We start from the raw sequence: 25,304 nt of genomic DNA, 5'->3' as shown, positions 1-25,304 counted from the left end.
GCCGCTTGTAAGGAGTTCGAAACAATCGCCGTTTCACAAGCTTCGAATGAGCACTGTTAAAAAGGGAGCAAACCTTTCTTTGAATGTGGACTATACATCCAACACAAGTCATCTTAAGAAACCGTATCCTAAGATCGAAGAACTGGATATCACCATTTGTCGGGACCTCTTTTGTCACGGTTGTTACGGCGTGTTGGCTTACAAAAGGGCAAGTTTTACGCAAAATAAAATTCAGTTGTAAGTTGGCGCTGGTCCTGTCGTGTTTGTTCCTCTTTTGTACCCATATTTCGTGCTGTTTTCTTTGTGATTTACACCACAGCTAGCCCAACAAACCCAATTCAAGTGGCTGTTGCACAAGAGAACCCTTTTGTTCAGTGTCCAGTTCCATGCGATTTTGCATGAGGAACCGCATCCTTGACACTCAGATGCAAGCTGTGAAGGCGTTTTGTTTTCCTGCTGCCAGCTGTTTTCAAAGGCCGACCGGCATGAACTCTAGCTGCGCCTCGTGTGACACCTGGACGGCGCCTTGCTAGTCCAGTTGGTTGCACCTTGATGATGCGGCCGCGCCTCAGTGAACTTGCTTTTGCTGCTGTTGAAGCAAGATGCATCGCAACTACTTGAGGCTCTGTGCGCGCTCTCTTCAACAGTGCCAGGTCTCTTTGGAGCAGGGTGAGATAAAATGGGTTATCTGCAGCCAAACTGTATTGCCGCCACAGCTCTTCTGTGATGTTCTTGAGTACCTCAGCAGCATCCTGTGAAAAACCCAAAATAGCTCAGAGATCTGTGAAGTGAGGCACTAAAGTACCAACTGTAATGACTTTTGCAATGTACCTCTAGCACCCCACTCACTTTTCTGTACTTTTTGTCCTTTCATCTTATTGTTTACAGCTGCCCTTGGTTATAATGGCCATGTGTTTAGGTTATTCCGATATGGGCACTATAATTTACAAAGCAAATTGCACTGTGGAAGTTTGCAAGGTGCCAACATGATGGATTGTGGAAAAGTAGAACATCAATGCACTGCATCAAGTGAGAGCGTGGGAAGGTTGATAAGCTGGAGCATATCTTGCAATAAACCTGCATCCTCATATACTTGGCACTACTAACGATGCTCATGTCATGAAAGTTATATTACATACATCAAGTACATAAATGTTTAATGCGCAAACACAGAGAAGTAAGCTGTTTGTCAATCATTTTTACAAATAAACAGTTTTTTGGACTCGCTGAATTATTCAACATGCCTGTAAGGCACGGTACCACAGAAAACTTCCAATAAGAAGCAAGAAATACTGAAACAGCTATGCACTCTGGTTACGAAGAAAGTTTCACATTACACTTGTACTCTGTGACCAATGCTGCCTTTGAAAGCTCTGTTCATTGCTGAAATCGGTGTAGTAGCATAGTGAGAGGGTTGGTTACTGCGAGTCCAGTTACAGTTTTGAGCAGGACAGAGAGAGGTTTCAGCTCCTCTTAAATGAGAACCTTGCAAACTGCTTTAGGGAACTGCCACGCAGCCAGACTTGAAACTCATATATTGTAATGCACAAAAAAAAGAATGTGCCCCAGACCTCACGGCATTGATGATTGGAACTTGGCCCTGCAACAGCAAGCTGCTCCTCAACTTCCATTGTGTCTTGGGGCAAGCTTGTAGCATCTTGCACCAAAGGCTGTGGCTGTGGCTGGACAGGTTCATTGCCTGGCTCGCCTGAGCTGCTCCCTGGCTGGTCCCATGCAGACTCACGGAAGTCACGGAAAAAGGCAGGATTTTGACACTTGTCACCTAGGGCAAGCCATGCGAGCTGGTGGCGGTCTTGAGTGCTAAGTACAGGAGCATTTGGGAATCCTCCCCCATAGGTGCTGTGAACAAGTGCCTGGTGCTTGCAGAACGCCCCCTGCTGGCCAGCTCGGCAGGTGCAAGTGCCGACATCCTGCCACACTTCATAGAGTTTGCCATCCTCTTTGCAGCTGGGAACTTCAAACAGATTGCTGCCAAGGGTGCGGATGCTTGCAGCAGCATTTTCAGGCATCCTTTCGAGGAGTTTGTCGTATAGGAGCTTGTGGCTTGGTACACGGTTGTAAGCGTGCTTCAGCAGCCTCTTCTGCAGGTGACCTTCCCATAAGCTTGTGATAAGGTCCACAAGGGCGACAACATTAAATGCTTTATGCCTGCCCAGAACCACATCCTTAAGGACCCGTATGGATGCTTCAGCGAAATTATTGGTGTTGTGGCCCCTTGTGAGCATTCCAGAGCGGTACAGAAGCACCCATTCTGCCTTGCGCTCCAGGAAGCCAAGAACACGTGCTACGTAGCCCTTATGAGACTTGGCCTTCATTTCCGCTATGGCAGTATTCAGGTCATTAGCAGTTGATGCATACATAATCTGCAAAGGAGATTATAAAACACATGTCGAATGCACACCAATATTTGCCTCCTGTAATGGCACTATTTGTGCATAAAAATTTATATTGAGTGATCTGTCTCTGTGTCATCTGCGACTTATGCGTCTGATGTTGCAAGGTAACTAACATTTCTGACGCTACTCAATATCGGGCTGCTAAACGCGTAGCAATGACAATTTTCTATGAACTATCACCTTGTCCCAAATATTTCACCAAAGTGGTGTTTCCATTCTCATATTCTGAGTTTGTTTGCCCCCTTTTATGCTATAGGAGATGTGACTTAACTATCTGATATGTTAATGATCGTATGTTGCATTTTTTACAATGTCTAAGATTGTGTGGGTGTTTTTGGCGCTTTACATCCAAACCTCACTGTTACCTTCAAACTGCACACGACTGAGAACAGCAGGTATTTTCAATCCATATTAAACACACTTGTTGCCATTATAGCTATTGATTCATTATTTATTTGTGGGCACAAGTTTGCCTAATCAACAGTTTTCCGCCAAAGCTTTCTTTCACCTTTCTCCTTGCCACCACCGCGTGACAATTTTATATTAACAATAGCCTGCATGGCCCCATTTTAGAATGTAAATACTTTAATACCTATGCTACTAATAACCTTTTCTGGAAAACTTATGTTAACTACATAACATAGCACCATATGCTCGCTATTAACGACACAATTGCTCACATCAACATCACTCAAAACAATGACAGCTATAGTATATACTGCGTCCAACCCTGTTTAGAATCCTCTTTCTAAAAGCTACGCAAGCAGATTTTCACTCACTAAAGCTGGAGTGAACACACAGAATCAATTACTTTAATGTGTGTAATTAGCAGCATAGCAGAAACATTACAAATATGCAACAAACTCTAAACATTGTATGTCACTATGTACGTTTTTCTCACGTTTTTCTTAATATCAATCTTTTCAGAAGATTTCTCACTCTATTAAAAGCACCTAAAGGTACCACTGATCGCTCATGGCACTTGCATTCATGTAATGTTCATCATCCTCACAAACTTGATGTACCTCTTCAATTAATAACACGTATACAGTTATTTCTGTCAGAGACATTCCGTACTTGGAACTGCTTGCCAGGCACATTAGCCACTATCTCCAAACACACTAGCTATTATTCATTTCAGTATGCACTGAATTTAAGATGGGTGTTGTGTTCAATGTGTTGCGTCCGATTTTATTGCTCTGGTGGTTCGAAGAGCAGGTAGTTATTGATTTCATTTAATTCTACTTGCAGCACGCTTTGTATTATACTCGGTGTTTTTGACTTGCCTCTTCTCTTGCCAACCCAGTGGCTTTGGCTGTCAAACGTAAGCTTGCAGGCTTGATCATAGCCGCAGTGCCTTCCGCATAGGGATGACCGACACCCCAACCTGTGACCACTGCGGCCATGAAGAATCAATTGGCCATATATTGTGCTCCTGCCCGCAGTACAGTCCACAGAGGGCATGCCTTAGCCACGAACTTGACCAACTGGACGACCAACCGCTATCCGAAAAAAGAATTCTACAACATCGAAAGGACCTACCGTTGCAGAAGAAGGCCGTGCAAGCGCTTTTGCGCTTCTTACAATCTACCGGCCTGTGTGGAAGACTAACTGGAACGCCTAGTGTGTGTGTGTCTCCATGTGTGCATGTTCCTTTTTTTTTGTGCGTTTTCCTCTCTGTCATCCTTCTAACCGCTATCCCCCATCCCCAGTGTAGGGTAGCAAACTGGAGACTCACATCTGGTTAACCTCCCTGCGTTTCCTTCTCTCCCTCTCTCTCAATGGAAGTGAAATACAAAAATACCCATGTACTATATGATGTCAGTGCATATCAAAGAACTCTCAGGCGGTATGAAATAACGTGGAGGCCTCCACTGCAGTGCCCCTTGTAGTCCATGTGTCACTTCAGGACATCCAGTACCACGATTTACATTTTTCTTCTCATCTCTGCGTCTTTGTGACATTTGACCAATTTTATGCATTCTTTTCCCTCCTCTCCGCAATGCTTCTTGTAAGCTGTGACGGTGAACTAAATAGGCATGCAAGCTTGCATTTGTAATGAGTGCAGATAATCATTATTTTATGACTACATAACAGAACACAATGCTTGAATGCTTGACAAGTCAGCCTTAATTATAGGCCGGACATCCCAGCCCAAACTTTTGGCAGGACGATGAAAAAGTCGCAGAATGTTTGCTACCTTCTTGTTACATATTTTAGTTTATGTGGTACTGTGCTCAAATAATCCATTTGTTACCGCACTGCCATTGTTTACGAGCTCTGCCTATCCCAAATGTAGTAGGGATTTGATGGATTACCCTTGTAAAGTAGAAATTTAAAACTTGTTTATGCAACTATGACATGGAAGCCATCATCACTTCAGTGCAACTGTTTCATTACTTGGATATAGTATACCAGTTTCCTCTATTAAAAAACTGCATTGTGGCAGCTAGGTTTGTTTGTTGGTATGGTAGCTGCTGACAGTTGTAACCCTCCTCAGTGAAGTATGAACAGAGAGCAGTGGTAACAACTCAAAATACTTTATAATAATTTCACATCATAGTGATATGTGCAAGAAGGGCATGTGGCTAAGAAAATGGCGTTCTTTGGTACCGTTCCTTTGGTGCATGAAAAAAAAATCCACAATATTCGCTACATCTACAGCATGTTTTCACGGCAGTCACAATCATTCAGGCGCACATGATTGCGAGAGCATGCTCATTTAATTTAATGAAATGATTTTCTTCTAGGGGCACAAAGAAATGAGACAACGGCCCAGTGCCCTAGAAAATCTGCTTCGTTCTTATGCTTTTAAACCCTGCCCCCATGCCATGAAATGATGCTATACTACTTCTGCTGCAGATCTGTCACTGATTTCAGCACAATAGCGTGCTTAATTTCATCTTTGATATCATGAACCACAATGCTAATGCCAGAAATTTATGAACTTGCCTTGCCTTCAGAGTTTATAGCCATCAATTCTACAATTCCACCATCTCTCTATGCCTTAGCAAACCAAAAAAGTATGAGTCGAATTCTTTTAACTTCACTCTGTGATTGACATCATGTTTATATTACGTTGCAATCCACTTGCACAGACCACAGAAATGTTTCTTTTCTGGGTTTTTAAAAAAAATCTGTGTAGAAGGGAAAGAAAAACTTGCCATGTGTTAGTGTTCCAGAAGCCTAACACCCTACAGTGTTGCAGATAAAATGTGCAACTATTTCATACTGTTTCAGAGGGATCATTGGCACGAGCATGTGCTCTTTGAAGCTCCCATGATGCAGTCATGTGTTGCTTTGAAGGCACCCACCGAAGTACCTTCACTGGGTTCTCTGAGCCATTCATGCACATTCCTTTAATACTCGTTACTGGACATTATATGTCTGACATAGTTCATGTTATTTTATTGTAAGAATTCAAACAGCCGGCATTTTGCATCACTCATCACTGACCAATTATTTTCTAGAAGAAATTGACAAAACTAAAAGTAATGCATGCTTCATTTGCGTTCACCTTCTGAAATGTAGTCATCAAATCTCGCTTGTCATCCCTGCTGGTGTCGCGTGATGCATGTAGCCAGCGCCACTCGGCTTGGGCCACATGAAAGTGGCAAAGGAGCTGCTTGCCTTGAGGCCATGTTGCTTGCAAAGCAGCTTTCTCAGCTGCCGAATTATCCGTCATAAATGCTTGCGGTGCCTGCAGAATATAAGAAGCAATATTTTGCACCTTTGTTGCTGTAAGTAAACAACTTTATTATTCATTCTAAATGGTATGAAGACTCTACATTGCTTTTCATTTGAGGCTTTTGTGTTGCAAAGTTTGAGGTGCAAAGGACACAGAGACTTTCTGTAAAAATTGAATTTGACTGCCCAGATGCCCCTTCTCATGATTTTATTAAACTATATGCCTAAAATATTAGCACAGCGGTAAACTGGAAAAGTAAGATTTCTTATGCATTTTTTATTGATGAAGCTTTTAAAAAGGTGGCATGAAAATGTGGTGCTAATATTTCATTATGCCAGCAGAAAGAGCAAGACGTTTAGTGGTCATAGCTTATGCTTAAGACACCATTCCTTTTGTCCTTGACTGGGGAGCAAACAGCCATTCATCTTATGTGCGGCAAAAACACTGACAAGTAGTTGGGCTTTGAATGGTGTAATGAATCGGCATTTTTGAAACTGAGCAACAATGACAACTAAGAGACACTAATGTTTGTGCTTTTATCCTCTCCTATCGAGCCATAAATCAAGCGGCCAAATATCGCAGTAGAAATGATAAGGAATAAATATCAATATTTTTATTCTTGAACCTTAACATAGCACTCTATTGATATGGACATGACCTTGATGCTTTAACTTTTGTTGTGCCATCTGAAGTAACATTATTTTATGATTTATTCTATTAATTATGCACATGGGCAAATGACAGCTTTAACATGTGGCCAATGGGAACAAAAGCATGCAAATGTCATTCTGCCCCCCCCCCCCCCCCCACCCTTTTACCAAAGATGCCCCTATGTGAATACAACAGAAGGCGTAAACAAAATGCATGTGATGGGCCACTCTTGTTTATATCCACTGCTGTAATTATAATTTGTTAGCTCATGAATGTCCTGAGTATTATTCTTTACTTACATGAGTGCCACCAAAGCAGGTTGGGTAGCTCAGCTTCAGCAGACCAAATGCAGCTTTGTAGCTCTCGCTGCTCTGAGAACTATGTAGTAGTACAGCAAGAGGCATTGCGCCAACTGCAGTTGCTGTAAGTACCACCGTAAGACTGCTTTGTGACTCATCACATGAGGCTGTAGAGTCTACAAATATTATCTCCTTAGCAGCACTCAGTCCTTGCGTCCTTTTCATGACCTGCGTCACCACAAGAACTGCCCAGCAGGTACCATCCTCTGACCTTGTGGTTCTCACAAAGGCCCCTGCAAAAGGCAATATAGGACTCCTACTTATAGCGGCATTAAGCAGAGAAGCAATGGTAAATAAGGGGCCTGTTAAGATATACATTTAAAAGTTGCCAGCAGTCAAAGAAAATCGGAAATTTCAAAAGATAAGTTTCATGTTCTTATTCATCAGATTAGGAGCAGCAGAATCATTTGTTAGATGTTAGATAATTCAACGCAACGCAACGTAGGAGAAAAGGCAGCTACATGCCTCCAATGGAATCTGAATCAAAGACCTCCACGTGTTGCAGATGGTGCTCGACCAACCGAGCTATGGCACTATTACTATTAAGTGTACCTCTGCTAGCGTGCACTTCGCATGTTGAACCTTTGTATGCCTGTTTATGGCATCAAGGGTGCCAAACTAGATACCTTCTTTATGCTTTTTAGCAAGCAAGGGAAGGGAAATGATTTGTTCATTAATATGTACACAAGAAACGATCAATAAAGTCCAGGAAAGCATAGGGGAATACTGTTCTAGTAATTCTTTTAATGTTGTAAACTGTATCGAGAAATTAGTGACAGCGTAATTATTTTTTGGATGTAGGATAACTGCGTAACGTAACATGACAGAACGCACGAGGAAAGACAAGCACATGCTGCCGATGGGGTCCAAGTAGGTTGCACCTGCATGCCCATGTCTGTAATGCTATGCTTCGGGCTTAGGGTGAGGCAAATGTATCACTGGGCAGAGTAATGTTGGCATGTATGGATATTAAATCTCGATATTACAGATAATGAAAAGTAGACACTGTAGCATACTCACTGTTTCACAATGCAGGAAGTATTCATCATGGATGGGATTTTTGTTGTAAACCACACAGCTTTAGCAATGCAGACCAGAGAAGGTTGCTGTAAGCTGATTTAGACATGCATATGGCTTTTCATCCTGCTCTATTTTCACCGAAAAGGGGGCCACTGTGGCTTGAATGAATATACTCTAAAGCCTCAGGTGGTCCCTCTAAGGGGAAAGAAAAACTACTGCTAGCCGAGAGGTTACCTCTGTTGGCAGCATGATGTGCTACAACATTTGGTGATAATTCTGGTGAAGCAAAAGGTAAATATTTATGAAATACCTAGACCACAAAAATAAAAATAATCACACAGATATGTGCAAATGCAAACAGTTAAACACCCAAAAAACCTTTGCAGTTCAGTCTTTTCAAAAAGTCGCAGGAATTTCAAAGAAAAGAAACTACACTGCTCAGGTATATTGCAGCTTACCCTTGTCAAGATAGCATGGCGCTTTCTCTGAAAGTTTGCTGACAGGGTCCACTGCGCTGCCGTAATGATGATCCCGCCACAGCCGGTACCAGTAATAAACAGTGCCTGCGCTTGGATTCACGGCACCACTGGCAAGCTTCTCGGCAGCGTCATCTTCAGCTTCTAGCTTCTGCTGGTGCATAGCTATGGCCTGTGCTGGTGTGAGGCCATCATGAAAATAGGTATGGAACACAGCTCGAGTGTCAGCTGTGGTGCGCAGGAGACGTAAGGCATCGGCACAGTCTAGCGCATGATTATGGTCATCCCTGACCTTCACAATGGCACGCAACGGCGTAGCCCTCTTCAGGAATGGGTCCCGCTTCCTTGTGTCTCTAGTAACGTTTTTTATTTTGATGTCCACAAAGGCTGGGCAGTTGGTGGCCGTTTGGCCAGTAATCTTATTCCTGTTCGAGTGCTGGCATTTCCACTTCTTGTGGAATGCGATCCTAGTAAAAAACAAATGCAAATAATTTTTCTTAGAATGACACTCATATTTTTGCTTAAGAATATTTTACATTAGAGAGACACTAGTAACAATAATGTAAATATTGTGCAGTGCTCTGTAAGACATTGCTTCCGTGCGGTGAAGCCAGCCTTACAAAACTGATAATTGGAATCTGTCACAATGCAAATGATTTCACTTCTCAGAATAACGCTCATCTTTTCGCTTTAGTCTATTTTACATTAGAAAAACACTGGTAACAATAATGTAATTATTGCGTAATTCTCTGCACTACATTACTGCCATGCGGTGAAGCCAGCATAGCAAAAAGCTGAAAAATTGGAATGTCACAGTCCACAGTTATATATTTTTTCCATGACAGGCTTCAGAACTTGCACACAGCACCCTGAAGCGCGTGAATAGCTGTGATACGAGAAGCAAAGTACGTTCGGCTTCAGCGCCGTGCGCCTATGTACTTTTTTCACAGGTGGCCTCACATTGCGAAACAATTATGAATAGACGACCGCTCTTTCGAGTAATACATCAAGGGCATGGGTGAATAAAATGCAAAATTTCCCATACCTTTTAGGCTTTGCAACTTCCCAGTCAACGATCCACGTGGTTCTCGTCGCAACACCGTAGCTGGTGAGCCACTCGTACGCGTCTCCGTCGGTGTTCAGAGCCACACGAAAACAACTCACGTTCTCGACGCAATTGTCACTGTCCAACTCGCATTCGAACGGCAGCGATGATGCCGCCATAATTCACGGATGGAACACGCTACTCGAATAAAAAAAGTCCAAAGCAGCCGCGGCGGACTCAAAACTTCTTTTATGGGCGGTAATGTGGAGAAAAGGAAAGGCGGGAGGGGGGGGGGGGGGAAGGGGATGCTTCCCACTGTATGTAACAGCCGACCGCGAGAATCGCGCAGCCAATCAGGCAGCGTCCTCTCCTCCTCGCTTCAGTGCTTTCTCTCTCGCGGCGCATTCATGTCCAGGCGCCAAAAATACGCGGCCCGCGTTTGCAACAATCGGAGGGCAGGGGGCTTCTGGGTGATTCTTTTTTTCATGGCCTGAAGCTCTTTCAGGTTCCCGGAATTTTTCTTCACGGTTTAAGTTTCCCTTTCAGCGACCCCAACCCCTACCCCTATCCTTTCTCACTATCGTTCCCCCTTCCCCCTTCCTTTCCCTCTCCCTGCCCCCGCCTGCCCGCTACTCACAGCTCAGGTGTTTCAGGTTTCGATGGCAGATGCCGCGGCTCTTTTCCGTTTCCTCCCTTTCTTTTCCTTACGTTTTTTTTCAATAAATGGCCACTAATACCGCATTTACACGGGCGACCTTAACCACAGTTAAGGTAACTACGGTTCCCGTTAGCCGCGCTCACACGGCAGACGAAACTGCAGTTACGCCACCTAACCACAGTTACCCAAACCGAGCTTGCTGACGCTACCTTCACCGGCAAGATGGCGGCGCCCGTGGCAGCAGCAGCATCGAACGACTCGTCCTCCCAGAGTTGTGTCATCTGGCTTTATTCAACAACTGCGGCCCTGACACGCATCTGATACGGTAACACGCGCAACGCTCGGACATATGTTGCGATTGTAGCGGAACTGAACGCCGGGCTGCCGCCGGGACATTCCCATACACCAGCAAACAAGTGAAGCTGAAAATGGAAAACCTCAACAAGAAATACGGTAAGTGCGACCTTTGCCGAACGATGCTCGTGCCATCGGGTTCTTGGCGCTGTTTTCATAGTGCAGCTGAACTGCTTAAGTCAGCCTCGCATGTGCGACAGTAGCATGTGTTGTCGCTGGAGCAACGCGTCGATTCTCTTCGCCGTCGTCGCACAGTTCTGGAGTGTCGAAGACGATCTTGAGAATGCATTGTTGAGGTAGTAAGAACTCGAGAGTAATGTCCTCAGGCAGGAGCAGCATACGCAGCGCTTAGAATCTTCACTCGTGCACGGCGCTGCATGCAAACTTCGTCTTCCTCGTTACACACGTGTTTTTCGTCGTTTTTATTTGCAAATTGCGAGCTGCAGCGCTGAGAGCATTGCTGTACGCGTCGATATTACCACCTTCTAGAGCAACAATGTAGTTAATTGAATTTCTTGATTTATTTCACATATCTTTACCAGGCTTCACTGTGTACTAGAAGCATTTGTGAAGTAGTATACACCGTGCAGCCTGGGAAAGATATATGAAAGAAATAAATCTAGAAATTAACCAAATAAGATATTGCTAGAATGACAATAGTTGAACCATAATGCACCGTCGCGGCTTCAATTGCAAAGCAGCAACTAGCAGGATGTAGTTTCGCCACATTGCAGATGTAAATTGCATGCATTAATTTCACCAGTACCTGTGCATATGCATTAAACACTTATCTATGAAATTTTATTCTTGCATTGAGAATGTGTACAGTGAAGCTTAATCCAATGAGAGAAATGCTGTGATCACAACCCTCAAATGTTTTTAGCAACACATTTAATAGCTCACATCATTTTTATTTGTCCAGGCAGCTGAGAAGGACAGGCACCTCAACTGGGTCTTCTGGTGTCCCATAGATCTTCTACTGGCAGCTCCAGTTTCCTCGGCTGCCTTCCCATAAACGATGATGGGCGAGTCGAGGAAAGTTTAGAGGTAATTTGTGATTTACACCATTGCGTGTAATCTGTCGTTCAGATCACTTCAAAATTCTATTGCTGCTCATTTCTCAGTGCAGAACTTATACTTATTATAAAATGCTGGCCAACAATAGATAATAAAGAACAGACTCAAGCAGCTGTGTAAACCACTCCCACAAACATGGGCACTGGCCTCCACATCTACATTTTTCCCTTCCTTTGTGCTGTTGTTCTTTGTCATGAAACGTGAACCAACTAGCCAAGCAACTCCCACTACTCGTCCATAAATCCTTGTTTTTTTCTAGCAATTCTACATATCGGTAGTTAGCTGGTTGTCTCCCCATATACTTAATGTTACCATGCCAGAGCAAAGACCGCTTTGCTGTACAGGGAGTTCAATGTGCATTGCTGGTTTAGGTTATTGCCTTTTTTCAGGTGGGAATCATATGTCAAAAGGCTCACACTGCGGATGGACACGACTTAAGCCTCTAGTAAGATGAAGTTATAGTACGCATCAGAATTTCGGTGCCTTTATTTGCATGATATATTAATAGTGCTGTATGACAATTCATCTTTAATACCTGTGCACATGCAGCTTCACGTTCATCCTTCTCTCTTGTAGATACTCATCTTCACCCATTGATTCTATTAGTAACTGGGCTTGAATACACTGGAGTAATACAGCAACCTGCGGATCATAAGCTGTTATTGCGAACTGTTGTTTCTCTACAGGGACACTGAAGGGAAGTAGCAAAGTAGATAATGAATTTCTATGTGATATCTGTAATGTCCAAGTAATTCAATAAAACAAAGTGGTGGGCTAGTTGGTGATTCATGCTTGGAATGAACGACAGCGTAAAAAAGGACAACCACAGAAGGGAAGCGGTCTTTGTGTCGTGTCCTCTTCTGTGGTTGTACTTTTTTGTGCTATCTTCGTTCGAAGTATACAAGTAATATCTGTACTGTATTGTGTTTTTGTCTATAAGCTCTTTGTGCATGCTTTCTGTATTTATTGCCATTTCACATAAAATACACTCAATTGCAGGTTCAATGCTGTCTATTTCTTCTTTCTGTATCATCCCATTTTTCGTGCTGTTTTTAAGCCTTGAATGATGAACCAACTGACTCAGCAATTCTTCCTTTGGAACCATTGGACAGACTCGGGGTGGGGGGGGGGGGGGTATGTAGAGTAGGCTACTCCCACAACCATGGGCATTAATGGCAATGGGGAGCGGAAATGGCACTTGCGTCTTCAAATCGCAGCGCCTTGTCGTGCCAGAGTTCGCACCTCACCTTCCATGTACTTCTGTTCAACTCAACCTCATCAGCTCTGTTTACCCTTGGTCAACCATGCCCCACATGCTTGCAAATGTTTACCACATTGCTTGTTATTGACTGATCAGCTTGGTATACTCTCTTGTTCAGCTGTTCATTCATTTATTTATTTGTACATACTGCGAGCCATAACTTTGGCCCAAGCAGGAGGGCACACAATTATAAAAGCCATAAAACCATTAGCCGCAACAGCCACAAGTCATTTAAAGGACATAAAATCCAACATTCATCACAATACCAACACTAGGAGCCGTACAAAAATCCTCCAACTTCCTTCACAAAATATTTCGAGTCACATAAACCTAAAAGAAGGAGATTGCATTCCGCAACAGTATTCAGGAAAAAACTGAACTGAACCCATTGGTTCATGTGAAAGTTGGGGCTAGGGAATGCTGGTGTACATGTCTGGATCTTCATATATCTATTTAGTTTTGCTCAGGAAAACAAAAATTTGAACCGCTGCCTTCTTTCCAGTTTGGCCATCACAAGTTTGTGTTTTTGTAATATATTGTGGAAACGGATGATTGCATTACATTAGGACACATTTAACCGCTTTTCTGAGATGATAACATGTTGTCTTGTATGTTTCATCATGTGCAGCTGCCAGTTGTCAGTGAGGCACCAGACGGCTCAGAAGTGCTCCTATCATGGGAGGACAGCCTGCCTGAAGGAAGCAGAAGAGACGACCTCTCACAACTTGCGGCCAGCTCCCCCATTTGCAGTGCCAGTGCTGCAGTACCTGTACTGAAAAGCACAGTCAACAGCAGCGGCGACACAAGCAGAGCCAGTGCTGGCGTAAGCAGCAGTGCGGTGCTGGCACAAGCGCCAAAAGAAGGGAACCCCAAAAGAGCCGCCACAAGCGACAAGGATCTGCTATAGAGCAGCTAGTTGCCGTCCATAAAGGGAAAAGCGAGGCAGCAGCAAAGGCCGACCGCAAGGCACACAAAATGCGCAAGATAATGGTGCGCCTCCAGAAGGAAGCGAATGCCATAAATGCAAGCATGGTGCAACTGCTTGCAAAATTGCTAGACAACAAAGAAAATAATGACTCGCTCAATAAAGAGTGATCAAAACAGCTGGAAGTTATTTGATATTACAGCATGTGATGAGTTGAAAGATATTTTACTGCTGAAAGTTTTGTATTGTGTTTTAAACAGTGAATTGTATTGTGCGGGATGGCTACCGTAGTAGTTTGCAGTATTAGTTATTAACAGAGCACATGCACACACTGCAGGGGTACACAAGTACAGTAATCAAACAAGTCTGTTGCAAGTACATTGCTGCTGCTCTCGCAGTAACACTCCACCTGCTTCCCCACTCAGAACCAATGGCTGTTGCATGTTCACCAGGAACTGTTTGCTACAAGGCTGATGTTTTTCTTGTAACATAACTGGTTTTTTTTTTTCAGGGGGGGGGGGGGCAAGTTATAGAACAGTGGGGAATTTTGACAACAGCAAAATAGTAATGACATGAAATTATTCACAGAAAGCGTACTTTGGTTTAACGAGTTGGGGTGGGAATGTAATGAAATTTATCACACTGTAAGTCTTTCAAAGCTCTCACCATTGGGTCACATTCACGTCACATTTTTGTGTTTGCTTTGTGTGTGGATGATGTGTGCAAAAATACGACGCTTCCACCTGTGACCGACATGACTTCGTTACCTTCATGATCAAAAGGAAAAAATTTATTGCAACTATTGCTTAATCTTCGACTAGGTATAAAATGTTCACTGTAATATGATTGTAAGTACCAACAGCTTTTTGGTCAGAGGTATCCGTTTCCATTGGGCTAGCATCAGGTGCATGCAACAGCCTAGCGAAAAAATATGGTGATACCCAGGGGGCCCTTATTAAAATTGTCTATATAGTGAATGCATTTCATTCACTATACTGCTTTCAGAATACAGTTGAATGGCGCAACGGAACAAACACAGGAAGACACAGAGACAGAAAAAGCGCCACTGCTGTGCCTTCCTGTGTTTGTTCCTTTGTGCCATTCGACTTTATGATGAACCAACTAACACCTCAGCATAGTACATCTGCTTTCAGAAGTAGGAGTGCAAGACTAAAAGCTTGTACTGCTTGACAAGGTACCAACAAGTTGCTGATTGGCAATGTGGCAAGGCGATGGCCAGTTATACACGAAAATTATAAGCAAACAGCAATTGATAGAATAGCTGCCAATATGCAGACCATGTGACACAAGCACAATCAAAAAGGTAGTACAATGGCAATGAAACAGCAACATAAACAGCAGTGCTCAAAAAGAATGAATCATATAAGAATTGAAAGCTCATGCTGGCATTTTACTATCGTCTGTGAGCAAAACTGTTTGAAGAAAGAGATTTGTTTACAGGAAGTAATGAAATATTCATTATTAGTTCATTAGAGATGGTTGCATGTAGGTGAAGGTTTGTTTGTCATAAGGAGTACTAGTAGTTGGCACGAACCACTTCGTTTTGTAGTTTAACAAGAACCAAAAATTAACAGTAGCTATATAATGCACGGCTATTTTCTGAAAGTCTGGCCATGACAACGGCTTTTCAATGGAGGTGTAAAGCAAGACACTCGTGTACTGTGCAGTGTCAGTGCATGTTAATGAACCTGAGTGGTCGAAAATTCTGCAGCCCTTCACTACGGCATCACTCATAGCCCAAGCCGCTTTGGAACGTTAAACTCCATAAACCAAACCTATTTTATGAAGAACATGTAAGTTACGAAAATTCCACTAGTTGTAACCCTCATAACCTTCACCCCAGTAGGGAGTATGCATCATGTGCATGCAATGGTAGCCATTTAAGGTGAGCCGAACCCAGTGTCTGCTCCTTAAATAATGTGTGCGTAGCTCTGTTCAGGGCTGTTCCCTCTTGGTAGAGGTGCCCTTCTGAGCTGCTCTTGAGTTTCCCACGGACTGGGTTCAAGCTCAAGGCAAGGTGCTTGGCCAGGGCCTCCCGATGGCCACACCTGACGTCTCTTCCTGGTTGCTTGTGCACACTGGGTGAAGCCGCCTTTCATCAGCGCTCTGCACCACACCAAACTAGCTTGAATCACAGTGGTCACTGAGATGCTCACAAATGTTGTACAGCACACAAGCAGCATGGATCACAAAACTGACATTGTGGATGTCACACTCAAGGCCCTTCAGCACCATTCTAAAGCGTGCCTTGACACGTCCAAAAAACATTTTCGACAACACGTTTGGCACTCGGCAGCCGGTAGTTAAAGGTCTGTGAGGGGGACCCAGAGGCACCTGGAAGGGGTACAGCTTCATCAGGTGTGTCTGCAAGGGGAAAGCTTGATCACCAAGAAGAATTGTGTCAACTCCCAAACCTTCAATGAGCTATGTTTCTTGACGGAACAGCTCACTAGCCAGAGTAGCTGGCAGTCGAAACTTCTGAAACAGTGCCGGGTCATTGTTCCTACCAGGGCTCCCAACATTCGTGCATAGGAACCTGTATGTGTGGTCGACGACAGCAAGTAGAGCGACACTGTACCACCCCTTATGATTGTATTATTCAGCAGCTTCTTGCTTTGGGGGGCACACCTCGATATGACAGCCATCCACTGCACCGACACATTGATGAATACCACAGACTGCTGTGCATTTACACATATGCTCGTAAAGCTCAGCTGGTGTTTGGAAATGCACAAATCGTGCTTCCAACTACTCCATTACCACGCCGCAAAATTCGCGAAATATTAAATTAACGCAGTGACTGCTGTGAATTTACACATGTGCTCGTGAAGCTCAGCTGGTGTTGGGAAATGCACAAATCGTCCTTCCAACTGCTCCACAACCACGCTGCAAAATTCGTGAAATATTAAATTAACTGACGCAGTGCTCACGCCAAACAAGTTGGCAGCAGTCCGCTCTTCTGCTGATGTTGCGAGGCGGTACGAGCTGATCGCCACGCGTTTCTCCAGGGGAATCGCTTTCCGCATGTTGGTATCTTGCCGGCTCATGCTTCCACAAACAGCCACCATGTACCGGAATGTGCCGCGGTTGATCCGAAAGTGTTCTCGGAGTCCGCTGTCCGGAAGGTGCGGAAGCGTGGTCTCGTACCACGAGTATGGGCGCGGGTACGCCGACAGATTTCGCTCACGGACGGACAGGTGCGCCGCCGACAACAAAAAGAGCTTCGGCCGCCCCCGGTGTCACTTCCTCGTCTATTCAAGCATGACAATATCATCGCTCAGCGCCAGCATCTGTACGCGCAGGCGTTGTAGCGCTGCCTGATGCGCCACGAACGCAGCCCAAAATTGAGCGTCGCCCTCGTTCACGACAGGCCTGCTAAGGGCCAACTTAAGCTTGACATACAAGACGTCCGAAGGATCTTAACTACACAAGCACAGCACTCACTGTGAAAGAAAAGCCACGAAAATAAACAACGATAGCAGTGAGCAGCGATGCGTCGCAGCGAGCAGTCACGGGGAAAAGATGCTAAAGTAGCCAAAGTAGAACGCGCAGTCGGCTACTATAGAGCCTAGAATATACTGGCTAGTGTGCCGACCGTGGCTTTCCTGGTGGCACCGCGAGCGATGAATGCCAACGGCCGCCGCATGGAGCGCTGCAAGTCTGGAGGGTGCCGCCGAGCCGCAACGCTCTCGCAACATCGGCAAGAGGACTAGTGCATTTTTGCTTTCGTTCAGCTGTAATCGACCAAAGCTGTCATGGAGGCAGCTGACTATAGGTTTCAGGGTTTGTTTTGGGTCTCTGTCGAGGAGCTGCACATTTAGCACTTGTCGCTTGCGCTAAAGCTGCTGTGAAATTCCGCACGACTTCGTGTTTCGAAACACGAAACTTGTGCTGTACATAGATATCTTATATATATATATATATATATATATATATATATATATATATATATATATATATATATATATATGAAGTACTTTTTCGGTAACATTATCTCTTATAAAGTAGGCGAAACGCTTCGGTTAATTTTATTGGATTATATTTAGGTGCTCTCGCTGTGTACGCACTACATTTGCGAACGAGTAAACACATGCAATGTGAATAACGCAGGAAACACAGTCGTGCAACACTCGTTTTTATTCGCGTGCAATATCAATCGCGGACATGTTACAGAAGTACAGCAAGCAGGGCCTATATGTGCACATGAGAAGCATTTATTGGCAGCGACGCAGTTTTAGAAACTTATGCCGCTGCCTTTGCGCTTCCCTCTCTTTGTTGAGGCCCTTGACAAAAAAACGAAACCTTAAGAGAACATAAAACTTTACAACGGTAGATAAAACTGCCTTTTCATGCTCTGAGCAGCCAAGTTGAGGAAAAGACAGTGTCTGTAGCTGACTCGAAAATTCGACTAAACTCATTTCATGGAGCTTGTTTTTACTAAAAAACACAGTAAAGGCATCTTCTATGGCCTTTACAGCAGTTGACAAGCTCTGGCTGGGGTACACTAGGCCCCCATTGTCAAAATGGCTAGTAAAGTACGAAGCGGCGTCGGCACTTGCTTCAGCTTTGCTTACACATAGGCAGCCTGCACACTGTGGACAACAGTTCTTAGCAATGATCTTTCTTGCCACGTAGCCTGTAGTGTAGTAGATCAAAGCACTGTGGCTCTTCTCTATGCACGATGCATGGTCACTGCTAGACACGACAGCTTGAACTACATCTTCAGCTTCACTGACGTTTCCATGGTCAAGAAGGTCATCTATTTTGTCTGAAAGGAACTTACTCGTAGTTTCACACACCTCATTTGGGCTCAGCAGTGCTTTGATTACGTCTGGGGTGCAGTTCACTCCTCTAGGTGGCTTTGCCAGGTTGTAGAATGCGAGTAAATTCACAGTCATCAGAAACTGTGACACTGTCGGATGGTCGTTACAGCCAGACGACTGTCTAATTATACCAAAAAGGTTTTCAAGCTTATCCTGGCTTAATGTGGATGTTAAAAGATACTTGAAACCCACAGTCGACGTCAGGTAGGGCAACAAGCCAAGTGTACTCTTGATGGTAACCCTTAGCCCAGCAGACGTGCTTTCTGTAAGAAAACCACCACCAGCTGGTTTTGCAGTTTGCTCCCATTCCTGCAGATACTCTAGGAAGCCTTTCAGAAATTGCACATTTGGACTGTCAGGCTTGAGCGCCTTCTCGCTTGTTCGCGATGTCATAACACGAATCAGGCGATTCATTTCTTTTACGAAATCTACTGTCGGCTGCACGGTCCTATATGAGGCTTCAATGTGTTCTCTATAAATGAAAAGTCCTTTGATGACCTGGTCGCTGAAGAGCTGAATTGCGATGTCCACTTTCATTTTTTCAAAGCAGTTTGGCTTAAGGTGTGCATTTGTCAGGCTTGGCATAACTTTCAGTGCAACATTTTCTCGATCCGCTTCGAAGGCTGCTAGTACAATACCAATGTGAACATGCCCAGCTGGTGTCAGGTATCCTTTTCCAACAAATCCATTTCTCACATTCTTCAAAAGGTGTGGAAAATCTGACAGAAAATAGAGCTGATGTTTAGGATCCACTGGGTGTTTGGTGCTGCTCCGAACGTGGCTTGGAGAACCTTTGAAACAAAAAAAAAACAACTTGCGATCAGTTTCTTCATCACAATATTTAAACATTAGAAACATGAAATCTGCACTAGCACCATGCACACTCTAAACAATCTTGCATTTTGCGTGAAATTACAGCCTTACCCTGCACCAAACAGCCGCCACATTCTCCTATTCCAGCTGGCGCCGTCGCATGTTATGCATTCCACGAACAGACCAGCCTTTTCCGCAAGGACTGTGGTTTCCATAATGATTTTCGCCAGTGTTGGGGCCTTCACATTGCCCTTTGAGGCAAAAACACCGAGGATTTGCGTCCATTTTCCTGCGGAAAGGTAATCTCTCACAAATGTACGTGCGTTTTACGTATAAAGTTGCGAACTGTAACCAAGAGAAAAAAAGTTTACCAGTAAATGGCTGAAACAGCACAATCATCCCATGGTCTGCCAGCACATTCTTCTGGTCAGCAGGTGTATGACCTCCAAGGTCAACAAAGCCTTCAATATCACCTGAATTGTAAAAAAAAAGCACAGGAAAAACACCTTGTTTTATGCGCAGACATCTCTCAACACAGATCAGAATATGGCAAAGGTGCTAAACCAGCATAAAAAGAAACACGTGCTAAAAGACTTGACGATCGAATATTACCAGAGCACTGCACGGCTCGAGCAATATTGTAGTGCTTAGCAGAACATCGTATTTTTCTCATACTGTAAAAGCTCGCTGATTCGTGCTTCAATGGTCCGGGAAAAATGTTCGCATAGTCTGAAATTAAGTTCGAACTATCGAATGACCCTGAAAAAAAAAACTGACAAGAACCGCTTGCATCGCGGTAAATTTATTTGATGAAAGACTTGGCAGTTGTTATTTCAGATGAGAACGGCGCAACAATCACTATTTTTAGCGGTGGAGCTCTGCCGCTAGTGCATCGCACGCCGCAAGCGCGGAAGATTCACGGGCGATGAATCAATACCACCTAGACTAGCTCAAGGCCTCCGCACGCGTCCGTGACGTCACACACAGCAGATGGGCCTGGAAGTCAGCTTCACCCCACGCGGTTTTTCCGGTTGCCCGTCGGGCACCCATTTCTCAAAATACTTCGTGTTTTGTGCCAGCGTAATATTAGTATTTAACGGTTTCTGATTAGAGTATGTATTCTTCAGGAACAGGCGGGAACGCGAAATAATCGACGCCTTCGCTATGCATGTTGCTCCAGATAAGCAATGCGTCAGCTCCGCTTCGGTGCTGTTAGGGAGAACTGAATTAAACTACCTCAAGATAAGTAATCTTTGGCTGTTGTAAAGGCACGTGTTGTTTGTTTCTATTCTATTTTATTTATTTCTTCATATCGCTCTTGTCAGTGCGGTGCGGTCTTCCCTCTTCTGCGCATGATTTGACGTTAACATGTGTATATATATTCATGTTTCTTCATAGAATAAACAGTTGCTAGAAAGCGCTTTGTCCTGTTTGTTCGTCCCTTCTCGTATTTTGACAGCGCTTATCATCCCCTTCAAGAATGCATTTCCAACTAGCCCCAGTTGTAGCTCCTTTGACTTTTTTTTAATTCTTCCTAGTCAGTTGTCTTGCATCCATAAAATGATTACACTATTCACTTCCCACTCATAACCACTTCAGTAAAAATCGAACATTCCCCTATGCTTTCCTTGGTTGCATTGACTGTCAGCTTCCTTCATATGTTATTCTATACTACTTCACGTTGCACGGATGTTTCACAACAAACCAGCAAGATTTCTAAAAAAAGTTGCAACGAATACAGTGAATAAAGAGTTTATTTAAGCACTTCACACTCACACACACATACACAAAGAATATAGCTGTCACCAAGTTGTGTGATTTGGTGAGATGCGCACACAAGAATCCAGTACAATTTGTTCAGTGCCATACTGTATGAAACAGGAACAAACATACCCAATTGCATTTACATGTCCATCAAACAGAAGAGAAAAAAATTTGGTACACAAGTTACCACTCACTACAGTTATATCAAATGTTCTATAGCTGCAGTTGCTAAGTATGAAAAGAACATGTACAGATTATAAAATGCCTTATTACAAAGCTATCTTTATAATGTAATCAGGTGTGCAAGAAAGGTCCGCTATCTCAGAAACACTTGCCATCAAACGATACAGTCATCAATCCTCAACTCTTTAGAGTTTGCATTTTTCGCTGCCCCTTCGACACTGTTGTGTTGTTTTTCGTTTTGCACAGATTATTTAACAGCGTGTTGGCAGCAGCACTCAAAATATGGTGCATGACTTTTTCTGGCGAATGACCAGAATCACACGTATCAAGGTCTCCAGAATCGTGGAGAATGGTTGACACAAGAGAAACAAGGGCCTCCTTCTGATTTGGAAGAGCCAGAAATTTGGATGCATACTGCTCACTCCTCAATTTGTCAAGGACTATTTCTGTATAAAGTACAGCGTTCACTACGACATCTCGTGGAAACTTTAATCCTCCTCTTGTCATGCCTGAAATGAGCAGTGCGTCATCATGGTCCAAACTGGTGTTATCCATGACGAGATTGTCCTTGCACGGCATACACATGAGCTTTTTCAGTGTTGCATGGGCACAGTATCCCGCAACATACGTAACAGCGGGAATCATCGACGATTTTTTTGCTACATCAGCATTGGTCACTGCTATACTGAACTGTGCACAAAGTGATTCAACACTTATGACGGAGATTGGTTCTGCAATAATGTCAAGATCAGGCATGTCCAGTACTTTTTGAAGCCTTAGCTTGTTCTCAGATTCATAAATCTGCCTGATCGAGACATGGTATTGGGCTCCGGATAGCTGGCGATACTTCCCGAATCTATCCTCAAGGCAATCTGAAATTTTCCAAGGAGCACATACCAAAATCCCAGCTCTTCCAGGCAGTATAAAGCGATCTCATGCAGAGCGTGGCTCGTGTGGCCAAAAGCCATGTGAGTTTCTTTCGTCAGGTGGCCAGCATCGTGTGTGAGGCTAGCCCAGTAGTCTAGCCACTCTGGTATTTTCCTCAAAAATTCAAGCTGTGGACATGTTGTTGACGCAATCGGAGACTGCATTTCATCACGCAGGCGTTCACATTTTCTTGGCGTCTTTACATTCACTATTCGCCACCATGTCAAAATGGTGTTTATGAAATCTGCTGTTCCTTTAGCATGTTGTACAGCGGAACATTGCAGTGCAGCTGCTGTCGATTCATTAAAAATCCTGAGAGCAAGCTTAACGTTCTGGCGCTCCATAGTTGATGGGTTCAGTGCTTTCAGTGAGAGTGTTGGTGCCAGCTTTAAAAGGTTATTTTGCTCAGCCTCATGCAGATCACACAAAGATTTAAATGATGCCGTAAGAATAGGTGGCTTTGGGTCATTGCTGCTTGGACCAGGGTAATATATACACTTTCCACTGTTTCTCTGGTTTAGCCAATTGTTCCTAATTGACTTCAAAAGGTGCACAGGGTCCAAAATGAAAAACAGTGGACGAGAGGAATCAGCTGGATGTGTGTAAACTATACTGGCTTTGGGGGGCTAGCAAAAAATGTCATGGCTTTCCGATTGATAGCATTGTTGTCTGAAACAACAGCTAGTACCTTAAATCCAAGTGACTCAAGGTAAGTAATGAGCTTGTGCAAAAATAGATGCAGTGCTTTTGCATCTATCTGTGCGACTGGCAAAATGTGAACAACATCCTTGTTGCTTGACAAAAGGCTTTGTAGCATGAACACATATGCTGTTTTAGCCGGATCAGAACTATTGGCTGCGGCACCTGTAACGAAGCCTGCTTTGTACTCAAAATAGGTTTGAAAATGGATCTCATCCATCATTAATGTCACAGTGCGCTCATGCTCGGTCATTGCTTGCAATACAGTTTTAGCATAGTTTAAGAAACAAGGATCTTGCTGTTCAAGTGCTGGATTCATGTGATATGACGAACACAGTCGTCGAATAGTGTCTGGGTGCGGCAGCTTAATTTTAAGCGAGCTTCTGATGATCCTGTATGCATGTGGAGAAATGGTGATACAGCAGACCTGAAAACACGAGTACATCTCGTGGATATCGAGGCACATTTTTCAAAACAAGCTCGACTTGGCTTCGCACAAATTTCAGTACCTGTAAGTTCCACCCATGATGTTCTTGGAGCTCATAATCCTTGTTCACCTCATCCAGGAGCATTAGCACAGTTGCGAGAAGCTGGTGTTCCTTTTCGCTGCCACTAGCACAACTCTGCAGCTTTTCAACAGACTGCAGCACTTTATCAAGCTCCCTTAAATCCTTCAATTGTGACGGCACACATTCGTCTCCAAGATTGTGGAGACGGGACCCTCCGAGAAACACCTGAACAGACAGGTCGTCTAAAACCACCACTGATGAACGCACTGCGGGAGCTTGGTCGAGGGAGAGCTCCAGGAACAAAACCTTTGCCTGCGTAGTGACCACAGTCCAGAAGTCAGAAGTCTTAAGCTTCGGAAGGGCAGAACACAGCTCCCCAAAACTGCAAATTTTGTTCCTGCGATCTTCTTCTTCTTGAGCAGCAACAGAAAGCTCTATCGCTTTTCGCAGTGACGCTGCCTCGAGTCGGGCCTTCTTTTCTGCAGGAGCTTCTCGCGAAGATGGTGGCTGAGAGAGATATTTCGGGCAGCCGGGAAACACACTCGGGACAGCAGCTGGCTTCAGGCGGACACGCTGCAGCGGAACTTCGATAACGTTTCCAGTGTTCTCGTCTGTGTACGTTGCAAACCTGACGAAGTCACTCGTTTGAAAGTGTTTTTCACACACCTAAAAACAAAGTAAAACCACAAGTCCATTAGGTTTGGGCGACAGGCTTACAAAATTCGGCAAGCGAAATAACTGGGAAATAAAACTCCGCAAGCGAAGTAATAAGAAAGTGAAGAAAAAGTCCCCTCTCCGAAGCAAGCCATAAAAAAAATGTCGTGTGAAGCACAAAACCAAGGAAAAGGAGCAGCGCAAAAGCATGCAACCACAAGAGAAGAAAGGACAAGACACGGCATAAAACGCGAAAACAGCGCTCGTGTCTTGTCCTTTCTTGCGTGGTTGCATGCTTTTGCGCTGCTCCTTTTCCTTGGTTCAAAATGCACTAACCAGGCTAAAAAGAAGTTTTACTGAAGCAAAAAGTTTAAGGCAAGCATCCTGAAAAACAGCACCAAAAGCGATGCTTACCACAGTGTGCTTGGTTGGCACAAAATCTTCGCGAGAAATAGCCTTTGTCCATGCTGCCCTTTGCGTCTCGTCGGCAGGAAACTTGTAGACACGGACACTCGGACCACCATCATAATTTGATCTGCAGCCTGGGGCGCAGCAGCAGCCAGGCATTTCAGAACTGAGGCTACGCAGGTTCAAACACACAAACGAAGCCTCTGCAGATGAAAAAGCTTGCACAGTTCTTGAGCTCTTCCGTGGAAACGCGACACATTCACGTCAGCTAGCACCATGACCATGTGCGTACTGGTTGTCTCAGTGTTCCCAACCAACTTAGGATGCGGACTGGCATTAGCTTTAAAGCGCAAGTAGAGTTTGATATTAAACATTGTTAAAGCCGCAGTTGACAGCAAGGATGCAAGGCTTAACACGACATTTATTTTTGCAATATTCCAAACTATAAACTCGTTAATATAAGCGTGGCAAAAATAAGAAAAGAGCTTTCTTGAGTTTTATTTGAACCGACAAGAAAATAGCCAAGTTCGAGCCAAGCCAGGATAATTCCAAATCCGATCGAGGGAACAGAA

At 44.1% G+C, this 25,304-nt stretch overlaps 2 protein-coding genes across 2 annotated transcripts; both read right to left on the bottom strand.

The window, feature by feature from the left end:
* Window positions 1-224: 224 nt before the first annotated feature.
* Window positions 225-7,314, bottom strand: LOC144113691 (uncharacterized). The gene is made up of 4 exons (XM_077646940.1): window positions 7,056-7,314; window positions 5,935-6,117; window positions 1,572-2,384; window positions 225-752 (listed from the first exon to the last, which is right to left on the bottom strand). Exons 1-4 carry the CDS (start codon window positions 7,278-7,280, stop codon window positions 372-374), a joined length of 1,602 nt encoding a protein of 533 aa, XP_077503066.1. The 5' UTR covers window positions 7,281-7,314; the 3' UTR covers window positions 225-371.
* Window positions 7,315-21,697: 14,383 nt separating this feature from the next.
* On the bottom strand, window positions 21,698-24,945 carry LOC144113690 (uncharacterized). The gene is made up of 2 exons (XM_077646939.1): window positions 24,739-24,945; window positions 21,698-24,336 (listed from the first exon to the last, which is right to left on the bottom strand). Exons 1-2 carry the CDS (start codon window positions 24,889-24,891, stop codon window positions 23,533-23,535), a joined length of 957 nt encoding a protein of 318 aa, XP_077503065.1. The 5' UTR covers window positions 24,892-24,945; the 3' UTR covers window positions 21,698-23,532.
* Between the last annotated feature and the right edge of the window lie 359 nt (window positions 24,946-25,304).

Source organism: Amblyomma americanum, chromosome 1, assembly GCF_052857255.1.
Source record: "Amblyomma americanum isolate KBUSLIRL-KWMA chromosome 1, ASM5285725v1, whole genome shotgun sequence".
Classification (NCBI taxonomy): Eukaryota; Metazoa; Arthropoda; class Arachnida; order Ixodida; family Ixodidae; genus Amblyomma; species Amblyomma americanum.
This window is presented reverse-complemented; position numbering and strand designations above follow the sequence as displayed.